The sequence below is a fragment of the Staurois parvus genome, unplaced genomic scaffold (genome assembly GCF_062004578.1).
Source record: "Staurois parvus isolate SC_StPar_1 unplaced genomic scaffold, SC_StPar_1.0 ptg000019l, whole genome shotgun sequence".
NCBI lineage: Eukaryota > Metazoa > Chordata > Amphibia > Anura > Ranidae > Staurois > Staurois parvus.
The window spans coordinates 11732937-11746291 of NW_028317815.1; the positions used below are offsets into that span (position 1 = coordinate 11732937).

At 45.1% G+C, this 13355-nt stretch overlaps 1 protein-coding gene across 3 annotated transcripts in view; it reads right to left on the reverse strand.

Moving 5' to 3' along the window:
- GRAMD4 (GRAM domain containing 4) overlaps positions 1 to 13355 on the reverse strand; it is a 218492-nt gene that overhangs the window by 145441 nt on the left and 59696 nt on the right. For 2 of the 3 annotated variants that reach the window (XM_089684820.1, XM_089684813.1), the window contains exon 3: positions 963 to 1083. In XM_089684820.1, coding sequence (XP_089540946.1) covers positions 963 to 1083 — 121 coding nt within the window. Of the gene's footprint in view, positions 1 to 962; positions 1084 to 1303; positions 1472 to 13355 lie in introns of those variants that run through there. The other variant, XM_089684825.1, reaches the window with a different exon arrangement.

A 13355-nucleotide genomic window follows, 5' to 3' on the forward strand; every position in this document is an offset into this window, starting at 1 on the left:
GGAATTCAACCCTACATATGTTAGACCGCCTTTACGAACAGCTAAAGGCCATCACAGATTTCCTGATGTTAAAAGCGGATAAAGGTACTCCCTGTGTAACTTAGATGTCAGCCATTGGCAGCTCATGTGTGACACCTGCGCTTGCTCAGGCCCTTTGAGGAGGCCACGCTATTCGTGAGTCGGCAGGACTATGGGATGAATGAGGTCAAATCGGCCATGGGCCCCCGTACCGCCTGTTCACGCTGATGCTGGTCCCACAGTGTGACCTGGGTCCCTGTACGGCCTTCCATTGCTTCCACTCTGCCATGTGCCACTTTGAAATCTCCTCACACTCCTGCGGTTGTCCATTTTGTCATAGGTTGCTGGCAGATTACAGGCCTTCCATAGGTGCCACCAAGCCCCATATCGGCCATGGGCCCCCGTACCGCCTGGTCACGCTGCTGCTGGGCCCATAGTGTGACCTGGGTCCCTGTACCGCCTCCCATTGCTCCCACTCTGCCATGTGCCACTTTCAGGTCTCCTCACGCTCCTGCTGGTTTCCATTTTGTCATAGGTTGCTGTATGGCCTCCCATTGCTGCTGCCTCCACCGCCACACTGTGGCTCCAAACACTGGTTTTGGCCCCGTGACTGGCCAAAGGAGTGAAGTGTGCAGTGATTCTAAGATCGACGGCACTCATCTGCATGTCATACTGACAGACAGTATTATTTCTCTTCCCCAGCAGACTCCAAGGGCATTTAAATTAAAGGTACAGTGTTCTGCACTAATATTAAGTCTCTCTGAAGCCTAGAAACACCCTTTTTTAAGTTAAATTCACAGCGAATTTATTCGACTCGAATCGAATATTGTCCACGAATTCGCCGAATCAGTCGAATCGAATTTTTCATTTCTTCGCTCATCTCTAATCATATATGTAGGATACTCCTCACAACAAATCTTTAGTGAAGAATAAACCGTACTTACGCAGGAAGTGTTTTTCCAGTAAGGCAATTTCCAGATGCCCCTTAATCTCATTGAGTCGGTCAATTTCTGTCCGGTTAAATTCTGATACTCCAGATGCCATGATGATGGTCCCTGAACCAGCCTATAAAAGGAGTTACACAGAAAAAAAATTAACCATTGCAAATATATGAGGCAAACACTGGCAAGTGAAATACAAACTCAGCTTGTGAGCCCAGTAAAAATTATCATCTTCCTCTGTATGCAGTCATGCAAAGCATAAAATAGTAACAACTGTTGTATTAAATATACTAGATCTGTCACATTTCCACAACAATGCTAGTAAATTATAAAGCAGCATTAACCTTATTTCTTGATCTGTGCTCAGAACACAAATCCTGTAGTATCAGATAAGACAGGAAAGTAGAACAGCAGCATTCTTGGAGATATGAACTAAATCAGAAAGCTTTTTTATACAGCTTGGAGAGTGAAAGAAATAGGACTCCACGGTGCACACAGGCACAGCCCAGTACTGTCAGCATTCCTGCAGCAGTAAAGGAAGCTGCAACGTCACGGATGAGCTTATAGAAAAAAAAATATATAATGTTAGGGTGGGACCCAAGTGAGAGCACTGCAGTCCCTGGAGAACATCCCAGACTGGTCAGAATCTCACTGACATCTTCAGATATTGGTAATACCAAGTCCAGACAGAAACACCCCAGGATGAACTGGCTACACTACATTACGTATTACCTTTTTTTTATTACACATGAATTGCTTGCCTTCAAAAGCGAGGGAGTAAATCAGCCATTATAGTATGAACTAAAATGTATAAAGCCTCACCACAGGACAGTGATACACTATTTGAAAAGTACACTACACACTGAGATTTCATAAAACAAATGACATGTTAAGAGAAACACAAGCTGCTTCATCATTCATGCAGCTTATAGCCTGTCATTTACCTACTTACTACTCTGAGTGTGATGCGTGCAGCAGAAAACACCTAGGAATCCAGACATTAAGACGCTTAAGCCTGCACAGTGAATGAGCTTTTACATCAACTGACTAAATATTTACAAGCCAAGTACAACAGCGTCTGGCTCTATTCCACAATGAAATACTGCACAGTGATTCAAACGTTACATTGTTTTCTTCTGAGCCACATAAAATCTGTTCCTTCTGCTCAAAAGCAAGAGATTGAATTGTGTCCCGCGAACATCCAATCCAATAAAAACAGACGGATCTAGCAGATCGGATCTGAGGGCAGTCGGGTGTACATGGACAGTCGGTCTGTTTACATTCGACTGCCCATAGAGGAGAGCGGGCTTTGTCTGCGTCTGCTCTGCATAAGCGAGGCAAACAAACACGGACCAGCCATCCACCTGTTCAGTGGGGATCAGCGGACAGATCCCCCACTGAGCAATCAGACTTGCTGAGGAGTCTTCCCCATGTGGAAGGGGCTTAAAAGTATCCAAAATGTACAAATATCAGTCATACAAAAACTACCAAATCGGCAAAAGTCTTTTATTATCTGGAATACTCTAAAATATTACCCACATGCTACAGGTCTCAGCAGATAATGGTTAATTTCACCATTTAGGCTGCCTTTACACTGCTCTGTTGCAGTAGAAACAGAGCAAACACACATTTTTGCCGCGTTTTCTAGGTTGCTGACTTCCAAAATGCTCTTGGGAAATATGGACACGCAACAAAAAAATGCAACTGCGTTTTCCATTTATTTCAATGGGCAGCTGCGTTTTTGGCGCAGTTTTGAAAACCACACCAAAAACTCAACTTTTTAAAACGCAACACACCCGCAGTACAGTGGTGTGAAGAGCCACACTGGATTTAAAGAAGTTATGTTTTTGTTGCATTTTCATAAGGTAAATATGCAGCAAAAACACATCAGTGTGAAAGCAACCTTAGCTGGGCACACACTTAAGAACCAGATGAAGTTTGCCGTGTGGGTGGCCCTGCCACCATCCTCTTCCCCAACATCTTTTAATTGGAAAATTTGAAGGAGCTGGCTGGAACATTGTTGGCCAACGACCACTCCATCCAAGCAGCCACTCTTCAGGTGTTGACAGCCGCCACTGGGGCAATATCCATGCTTTATAGTGTGGCTGGGAAAAACAGCTAGATTTTTCTCATGCCATCTATAGGATGAATGAAAATCTATTTACCATACTTTATAAGCCTCATTGAGTATGCTAGCCTGCTGATGACGAGTGTTGGCAAAGCAAACCACAATGTTCATGTGGGATTTTGTTCAATCAACATTGCAAGGTATCTTAAGCCTCCTGCACACACAGGACAAATTTTTATCACCTATTCTGACCATTAGGAGTCCCACTGTCTTTGTCTATGGATGCAGCCAGCGGAGCTCAGGAGTGAGCCCGAACAAATACAGTGAAGGAAATAAGTATTTGACCCCCTGCTGATTTTGAATGTTTGCCCACTCACAAAGAAATGATCAGTCTAAAAATCGAATGGTAGGTGTATTGTAACACAGAGACAGAATAGCAACAAAAAATTCAAAAGAAATGCATGTCTAAGAAATTATGCACTGATTTGCAGGTTCATGAGGGAAATAAGTATTTGATCCCGCCAATAATCAAAATAATTACATCAATTAGTTATAGTTAAATATATGATTTGTGTAAATTGAATTAATTAATCAATGTGAAAAAACGAAAAATGAAGAATATAAGTAAAAATAAAAAAATAAAATAAAAATTAAAAAATAAAAAATATCAAAAATATTTGCAGTGGGAATGACAGTTCCTTCTGTATAAATGAGATGGTTTTAATATTCAGTCTGGATAGTGTGATAAGTCTGTGTCCACTGTGTGAACCTCTCTCTCCTCTCTCCTCAGCACAGCCTTCTCAGTGACACTTTCTCCACTGGCTGCTTGGCTTAGTCCTCCATATATGGAACATACAGAGAAGGGAAAAGAAACATAGTGTCTTATCTGGGATTTCAATTGTTTATTGTGCTTAGATTTCCCACTCACATTTTCAAAGACAAAGTAGCGCTTTACATGAAATGTATCCAGATCGTACTGTGATCAGCCTAGCAGATGTGTCTGCCTTCAATGAGTATACTCGCCGTTCCTCTGTGGATGCGTGATGACGTCACCGCCCCTCCCCTACGCGTTACGCTACAGGGACTCGTAGCTTCCTCTGGGGGATGTAGTTTTTCTACTACAATTATTTTGATTACACTGTTCAACAGGTAAAAAGTTTTGGGCATAAAATTAGCTAATCTTACATAATTTTGGGGTGCTGAAAACGAAAATGACCCTAAAAAATGTTGATTGGCTCTAGTTTCCATGATATATTCACCCATCTAATGACGTAAGCCATTCAAAATTATGATGCAACTTCAGCTGCATATTGTGCAATTGATACTGGTGACCAATAGAAAATTGCATGTATACTGAGATGATGCAATATTAGCCTTTAATTGCATCACTTCACTGCATAAAAGCTGCAGTATCTGTAGCTGATTGTAGTTCGACAGCGTCTTTACATTTCGTTTTATGCTTATATAGGCTACTCAGTAATGCCTCGAACTTGTGTGAATAAAGCAGATAATTTCTGCTATATCTGCGGTGAAATAACTTTTATCTCACAAAAAAGGAGGATAACAGGAATGATTAAGAAAGCCTACAACTTGTATTTTGGCTGCAAGATAGGAGACCAGGACAAGAGCTGGGCACCACATATATGCTGCAATTCTTGTGGGACGGCACTGGAGCAATGGTTGAATGGAAAAAAGGCATCTATGCCTTTCGCTGTGCCAATGATTTGGAGAGAGCCAACAGATCATGTTAGTAATTGTTACTTTTGTATGGTGCCTCCAATTGTAAAAGGGCTAAATAAGAAGAAAAAGTTATCTGTGCACTATCCAAATATTCCATCGGCAATACGTCCAGTTCCTCATGGAGAGGGGCTACCAATTCCTAAAGCACCAGAATCCTTCGTGGTTGAGTCAAGTGAGGAAGAACCTGAAGCGTGTAGTCACGTGCAGTTGTAAGAGATAGCCCTTTCCTCGAATACAAGAGAAAAGCCAAGAGAAGCAAAACCGACACAAACTGAAGACAAAACTAGTGAGAATCCTAAGTATTAAAATGATTCAACTTAGCTTATGCCTATAATTTTTCTTGGTAATCCTATGCAATATATTATGCCATTTAGGCTTTGTTATGTAGTCAATATCACTTGCTTTATATTTGTGGAAAGACATCTATCTATATAATTATTGTGCATTATGTAGTCATTACGCCTATAGTAGAAAACTTTCCGTTTACAGAAAAACTAGAGCCAATTGACAAATTTCATTGTTTTATTTGAACTCAGAATGTGAAATTCAATAAGAAATGGATCCTTTTGTTTCCAAAACTGGCAAAAAATAAAAATTTGTTGAACAGTGTTATCGGTGGTACACTTATGAATTCACTATATCACATAAGGTAGAATATATTAGAGCGCGGTACACCACTGGCATTTTTGATTAACACTTATACACCTAGAGAGGGTGCGATCAGTACCTGGCGATCTAATATTTAATTAAGAGTAATTTTAGCACGTAATTAATTAATTAATTCGTAATTAATTGGTAATATTTTATTATTTATATATTTTTCACATATTTTTTACTATTGCTTATGCATGATATTAATTAACAATAGAGTTTATATATAGAAAGAAAACTCCTAGTGGCTCACAAGTAAACATCCAATTTTATTTAAGTATTTGATCCCCTTCACAAAACATGACTTAGTACTTGGTGGCAAATCCCTTGTTGGCAATCAGAGGTCAGCCATTTCCTGTAGTTGGCCACCAGGTTTGCATACATCTCAGGAGGGATTTTGGCCCACTCCTCTTGGCAGATCCTCACCAAGTCATTAAGGTTTGGTGGCTGATGTTTGGCAACTCGAACTTTCAGTTCCCTCCACAGATTTTCAATCAGATTAAGGTCTGGAGCCTGGCTAGGCCACTGCAGGACCTTAATGTGCTTCTTCTTGAGCCACTCCTTTGTTGCCTTGGCCGTGTGATTTGGGTCATTGTCATGCTGGAACACCCATCCACGACCCATTTTCAATGCCCTGGCTGAGGGAAGAAGGTTCTCACCCAAGAATTGACGGTACATTGCCCCATCCATCTTCTCTTTGATGCGGTGCAGTTGTCATGTCCCCTTAGCAGAAAAACACCCCCAAAGCAGAATGTTTCCACCACCATGTTTGACAGTTGGAATGGTGTTCTTGGGGTCATAGGCAGCATTCCCGTTCCTCCAAACACGGTGAGTTGAGTTGATGCCAAAGAGTTCGATTTTGGTCTCATCTGACAACAACACTTTCAATCAGTCCTCCTCTGCATCATTCAGATGTTCAGTGACAAACTTCAGACGGGCCTGGATATGTGCTTTCTTGAGCAGAGGGACCTTGCTGGCACTGCAGGATTTCAATCCTTGCCGGCGTAGTGTGTTACCAATTGTTTTCTTGGTGACTGTGGTCCCAGCTGCCTTGAGATCATTGATAAGATCCTCACATGTAGTTCTGAGATGATTCCTCACTGTTCTCATAATCATTGACACTCCACAAGGTGAGATCTTGTATGGTGTACCAGACCTAGGGAGACTGACAGTTGTTTTGTGTTTCTTCCATTTGCAAATGATTGCACCAACTGTTCACCTTCTCACCAAGCTGCTTGGAGATAGTTTGGTAGCCCAGTCCAGTCTTGTGTAGGTCTACAATCCTGTCCCTGACATCCTTGGACAGCTCTTTGGTCCCTTTAAGAGACTGCTTCTAATCTCAACTTGTTACCTGTATGAAAAAAACCTGGTAGCCAGAAATCCTGCTGAATGATAGGGGATCAAATACTTATTTCCCTCATGAACATGCAAATCAGTGCATAATTTGTTAGACATGCATTTCTTTTGAATTTTTTGTTGCTATTCTCTGTGTTACAATACACCTACAATTCGATTTTTAGACTGATCATTTCTTTGTGAGTGGGCAAACATTCAAAATCAGCAGGGGATCAAATACTTATTTCCTTCACTGTATATCTCCCCCCCCCCCCCAACAAGTGGCCGGCGAGGGATCCGAGAAGAGGAAGATCAGATATGCTCTAAACAAAACTATTGCACAGAGCAGGTAAGTATAACATGTTTGGTTTTTTTTTATCATCACCTTTTGAGGGGAAAAAAAAAAAAAAAGTGGAAAGAGCAACTCCTATTTTGTGCGGAAAAATCAACAGCGGCTTTTGAGTTAACCAGAGCCTAAAAGGGCTCGATTATAACTCTTAGGGCTCATTTAGACTTGCTTTGCTGTCTGAAGCACGATCTCCGTTCAGATCGCTCTTCAGACAGCTACAGAAAGCCTTCTCACCTCCTGCTTTAACCCCCTAATAGCCAGACAACTGTGCACATTAGGCGAGGTTGCAACGCAGCCCCATTCACTTAAATCAGTCATACTTGGTGGTCAGTACTGCAGCACCTTTAGCACATGTACACCCCTGGCTGCTGCCTCAAAAGCAACAGGGGGGGAAGCAGTTGAGGGGTACTAAAAATGCAGCACAAAATTGCAGGTTTTTAATGCCCTGAACCCCAAGTGTAAACAAGGCCTTATGGTAGAACTTCAGACAAAGCTTTTTTTAGCTTTGGACGGAGGTGAAAGAGTTAGATTTTCCTTCACTTGCTCATTTGTCTTTGTGACACAAAAGGAAGTGAGCAGAGATCTTCTCAAAAGAGAGACAATTCCACCTTTCACAGCTGACACAAACACATCATAATGTGTTAGTGGTTTGGATATATTTCTAAAGGCTGGTTCACACCTGAATTGCATGAAAGCCCCATTCATGTTCCTGTGCAATTCATTTGAATGGGCTGAAATCGCACTGGATTGCATAAACGTGCATGGAATGGCACTGCACCAAATGGTACTGCAGTACAATGAGAGCTGATGCAGGCAAATGCACTGCATTTACAATCTGTGTTTGGGGTGTCCATAATATATTTACATCCGTAACAGATCACATACTCGTTGACCATGGTATGGAAAGCAAGCATGGAATGCACCTTTCCCACACTGCATTCTGATGTTCACCAGTCCTGAAACCAATTAAACTAAATAAACGATTTTCTCACCAGGAATAAAGAATAATTATGATTATGTCATATCATGTTCCATGTCAAAACTAGAGTTAGTCTCAGTGGTAAATCAGTTTCAAGAATAGCAAATGAGAGAGCAAGGCTCCTTCCCACCAGAAAAGATGATATTCTTACCTATTTTAATCTGCACCAGTTACGTGAGACTGCTTGACAATGGCTGGGAACTCTGGAAGCCATGATAACACCCATAGGCTCTAACGGCACCATAATTGTCTGGGCTCCCTCCTCCCACTTACAGCAGGTTGGGAGACATTCTGTTGGTGAGTGGAAGGAAAGTTGAAAACAGCTTTCTAAATTTTCTGTAGGTAGTCCAAGTAACCTTTTTGGCTGGCAAGCAAGGTGATTACAGCCTCTCTCAAAATAGACCCTCACTTAAAATTTGTTTTCATTTTTTTTTTCTTCCTTTTACTATGGCCCTGCCCACACTGCCATGCCCACCTAAGTGAGAATGACTTGTCCCTTCTCCTTCAGCTTCCTGGAATATGCATGTCATGGCAGTGAAGTTCCTCTTTAATAGTTGTTCTGGAGAAACTATGCTTATTACTTGAGAAACTCAAGTTTGGGGATGGAGTATCGACCCCTGCATGTATTTAATCTGGTCTGAGATATATTATAATTGGGGGTTTTCTTGCTTAAAAAGAGTAGCACTAAGAATCATGATCATTGGGCCATTAAGGGACAAATACAATTAAGCTCTTGTCTTCCTCCACAAACTTGCAAAATATGCTGGAGAATAATAGAAACAGAGAAAAGAATGACAGACTGATCTCCCAGAGATGAACCAGGGTGTCCATGCATCACTATGGACTGGCGCACAGACCTCTGTGCGTTTATACCCACCTACCTCCAATCCAATACGGTCCGCAAAATAATAAAAATAATATGGAAATGATCCATCCCCTTCTGTCTAGAAGGATTGTATAGGAGAGCAATTGGGTGTAAAATGGACAGTCAGTTTGTTTACTCCCAGCTGCCCATACAGCACAGAGGGCTCAGTTTGTGTCCGCTCTGCAGAAACTGAGCAGACACAGACCTGTTATCGTCCTGTTCTATTAAGCAGGGGATTAGCAGGCAGGACGCCTGGCGCGCAAAGCATATTCCGCCCCATGTGAAAGGGGCCTAAAGGCTTCCCTGAATCACATAGCTGCTATAGTTCTTCCCAGCTGGAGGATCTGGCTGACTACTCTTTCAAAGGCCTATCTGGTTGTGTAAATGGGTCCCCTAGCCCCCTGAGGTGGCATCTGTGTTACATTATTTCCACTGGAAACTCCAATAGTAGGCCTGTGGAAAGGTATGACTTGCTCTCCACAACCAAAAGCTCATTTTTTACCTTTAATAGGATGAACACTTTCTTGTCCAGCAACAGCCGATCCTAGACTTTGAGAAGAATGAATTGGAGAGACCAAGAGTAGAAGGTCCCATTGCACTGCCAGAAGGATTGAAATATTAACCTTGATGGAAAAATGGCGAGTGCATTGTTAGATGTTTAGGGACAATTAACTTTTCAATTGTCTCTTGAGGCAGAAAAATATTTTGCTTTATAAAGTCTACCCTGAACACCAAAAACTCTATGCTGTCAGAGGGAATCAGGGGATACTTTTGTATCATCATCAGATCACCTAGATCAGTGGTTCTCAACCTTTCTAATGCCGCGACCCCTTAATACAGTTCCTCATGTTGTGGTGACCCCCAACCATAAAATTATTTTCGTTGCTACTTCATAACTGTAATTTTGCAGTGGGGGGAATAGTGCCCCATCGTTGGTGTCAGTGGGGGGAGGAATAGTGCCCCATCGTTGGTGTCAGTAAGGGGAGGAATAGTGCCCCATCGTTGGTGTCAGTAAGGGGAGGAATAGTGCCCCATCGTTGGTGTCAGTAAGGGGAGGAATAGTGCCCCATCGTTGGTGTCAGTAAGGGGAGGAATAGTGCCCCATCGTTGGTGTCAGTAAGGGGAGGAATAGTGCCCCATCGTTGGTGTCAGTAAGGGGAGGAATAGTGCCCCATCGTTGGTGTCAGTAAGGGGAGGAATAGTGCCCCATCGTTGGTGTCAGTAAGGGGAGGAATAGTGCCCCATCGTTGGTGTCAGTAAGGGGAGGAATAGTGCCCCATCGTTGGTGTCAGTAAGGGGAGGAATAGTGCCCCATCGTTGGTGTCAGTAAGGGGAGGAATAGTGCCCCATCGTTGGTGTCAGTAAGGGGAGGAATAGTGCCCCATCGTTGGTGTCAGTAAGGGGAGGAATAGTGCCCCATCGTTGGTGTCAGTAAGGGGAGGAATAGTGCCCCATCGTTGGTGTCAGTGGGGGGAGGAATAGTGCCCCATCGTTGGTGTCAGTGGGGGGAGGAATAGTGCCCCATCGTTGGTGTCAGTGGGGGGAGGAATAGTGCCCCATCGTTGGTGTCAGTGGGGGGAGGAATAGTGCCCCATCGTTGGTGTCAGTGGGGGGAGGAATAGTGCCCCATCGTTGGTGTCAGTGGGGGGAGGAATAGTGCCCCATCGTTGGTGTCAGTGGGGGGAGGAATAGTGCCCCATCGTTGGTGTCAGTGGGGGGAGGAATAGTGCCCCATCGTTGGTGTCAGTGGGGGGAGGAATAGTGCCCCATCGTTGGTGTCAGTGGGGGGAGGAATAGTGCCCCATCGTTGGTGTCAGTGGGGGGAGGAATAGTGCCCCATCGTTGGTGTCAGTGGGGGGAGGAATAGTGCCCCATCGTTGGTGTCAGTGGGGGGAGGAATAGTGCCCCATCGTTGGTGTCAGTGGGGGGAGGAATAGTGCCCCATCGTTGGTGTCAGTGGGGGGAGGAATAGTGCCCCATCGTTGGTGTCAGTGGGGGGAGGAATAGTGCCCCATCGTTGGTGTCAGTGGGGGGAGGAATAGTGCCCCATCGTTGGTGTCAGTAAGGGGAGGAATAGTGCCCCATCGTTGGTGTCAGTGGGGGGAGGAATAGTGCCCCATCGTTGGTGTCAGTGGGGGGAGGAATAGTGCCCCATCGTTGGTGTCAGTGGGGGGAGGAATAGTGCCCCATCGTTGGTGTCAGTGGGGGGAGGAATAGTGCCCCATCGTTGGTGTCAGTGGGGGGAGGAATAGTGCCCCATCGTTGGTGTCAGTGGGGGGAGGAATAGTGCCCCATCGTTGGTGTCAGTGGGGGGAGGAATAGTGCCCCATCGTTGGTGTCAGTGGGGGGAGGAATAGTGCCCCATCGTTGGTGTCAGTGGGGGGAGGAATAGTGCCCCATCGTTGGTGTCAGTGGGGGGAGGAATAGTGCCCCATCGTTGGTGTCAGTGGGGGGAGGAATAGTGCCCCATCGTTGGTGTCAGTGGGGGGAGGAATAGTGCCCCATCGTTGGTGTCAGTGGGGGGAGGAATAGTGCCCCATCGTTGGTGTCAGTGGGGGGAGGAATAGTGCCCCATCGTTGGTGTCAGTGGGGGGAGGAATAGTGCCCCATCGTTGGTGTCAGTGGGGGGAGGAATAGTGCCCCATCGTTGGTGTCAGTGGGGGGAGGAATAGTGCCCCATCGTTGGTGTCAGTGGGGGGAGGAATAGTGCCCCATCGTTGGTGTCAGTGGGGGGAGGAATAGTGCCCCATCGTTGGTGTCAGTGGGGGGAGGAATAGTGCCCCATCGTTGGTGTCAGTGGGGGGAGGAATAGTGCCCCATCGTTGGTGTCAGTGGGGGGAGGAATAGTGCCCCATCGTTGGTGTCAGTGGGGGGAGGAATAGTGCCCCATCGTTGGTGTCAGTGGGGGGAGGAATAGTGCCCCATCGTTGGTGTCAGTGGGGGGAGGAATAGTGCCCCATCGTTGGTGTCAGTGGGGGGAGGAATAGTGCCCCATCGTTGGTGTCAGTGGGGGGAGGAATAGTGCCCCATCGTTGGTGTCAGTGGGGGAGGAATAGTGCCCCATCGTTGGTGTATGTGTGGGAGAAATAGTGCCCCATCGTTGGTATTAGTGACACCAATGATGGGGCACTATTCCTCCCACTGACACCAATGATACTTACCTTGCTGACCCCTGCTCCAGCCTGGGCTCGCTCTCTCCCTCTCCCATCTACAGCCTGCATACCTGGCTGCAGCAGCAAAATTTGCACTTACCTGTCAGCTGTCTTCCTTCTCTGGCCGCTCTCCTCTTCACTTGCTCCGGCAGCTCCCTCGATCTTCTTTGATCTACGCGCGCTGCCACTCGGCTCCTCCTCTCCAAGCTCCACCTCCTCGCCGGTGATTGGCCGCCTGTGTGCCTCTCCTGAGCTACAGTTCCAGTGGCCAATCAGCGGCGAGGAGGCAGAGCGGTTGAGTGATCCCGGAGGTGTGGCCAGGTGACAGGGGCAGCATATCATCCCGCCCACACATCGCCTGAGACATAGGAGCGGTGTCTCGGTTCCTAAGACCATCGGAAATATGTGTTTTCCGATGGTCTTAGGCGACCCCTGTGAAATGGTCGTTCGACCCCCAAAGGGGTCGCGACCCCCAGGTTGAGAACCGCTGACCTAGATCATGGAGCCACTGGCTGTAACCAGGTTTTTGTGAAGCTGATCTCTACGTGCGACAAAAGAAAACCGTATATTCAAAGCAAAATTAGGATTATTAACTGTAGATCTGCAAGTTCCTACATCACGGACTTGGCACATAAGCTCCTTAAAGATTTTTTGAGAGGCTTTGCGATTCCCAGAGGTTCCTCTGAGAATTCAAATTGGTACGCCTTTGCAACCAGATTCATGAAAGGTTTGTTGGAGATGATCTGCGGCCAAGATGAAAGGAAAGCCTCTAATCCCCATCCCACTGGCAAAGTGTAGTCATTGGTTCTTGGGGGCTGGGTCAGGAATGTTAAAATTTAAAAAAAAAAAAAAAAAAAAAAAAAAAAAGACCCTACCTTTCCCTTTAGCCTTTCAAGCTTCTTCACTGATAATTATTTTTTATTCCAAAACCTGTACTTGTTGCTTCGGAGGCATAAAAAAAAAAAAAAAAAAGAAAATTGAGAACCAGTTTTCTTAGTTGAAAAGACCTCCTTGTCCACTCTGCAATCTAGGATGGTGCCTAATTTAGGTCCCGATAAAGTTGCCCTGAAAAAAGGTTCCCCAAGAAATCTTTTCCCGTCAGCAGATCAGGTATTTGGGAGGAAAGTGCTTCAAGCTGTAGTCCCCCCAAGTCTGGTAAATTCTTTTTTACTTTCTCAGGTGCTGTCCTGAAGTAGATTGGGGAAAACTAACATTTTTTCCTACAGGTATCCCAGGTTCCAGAGGACTTTCAAGACA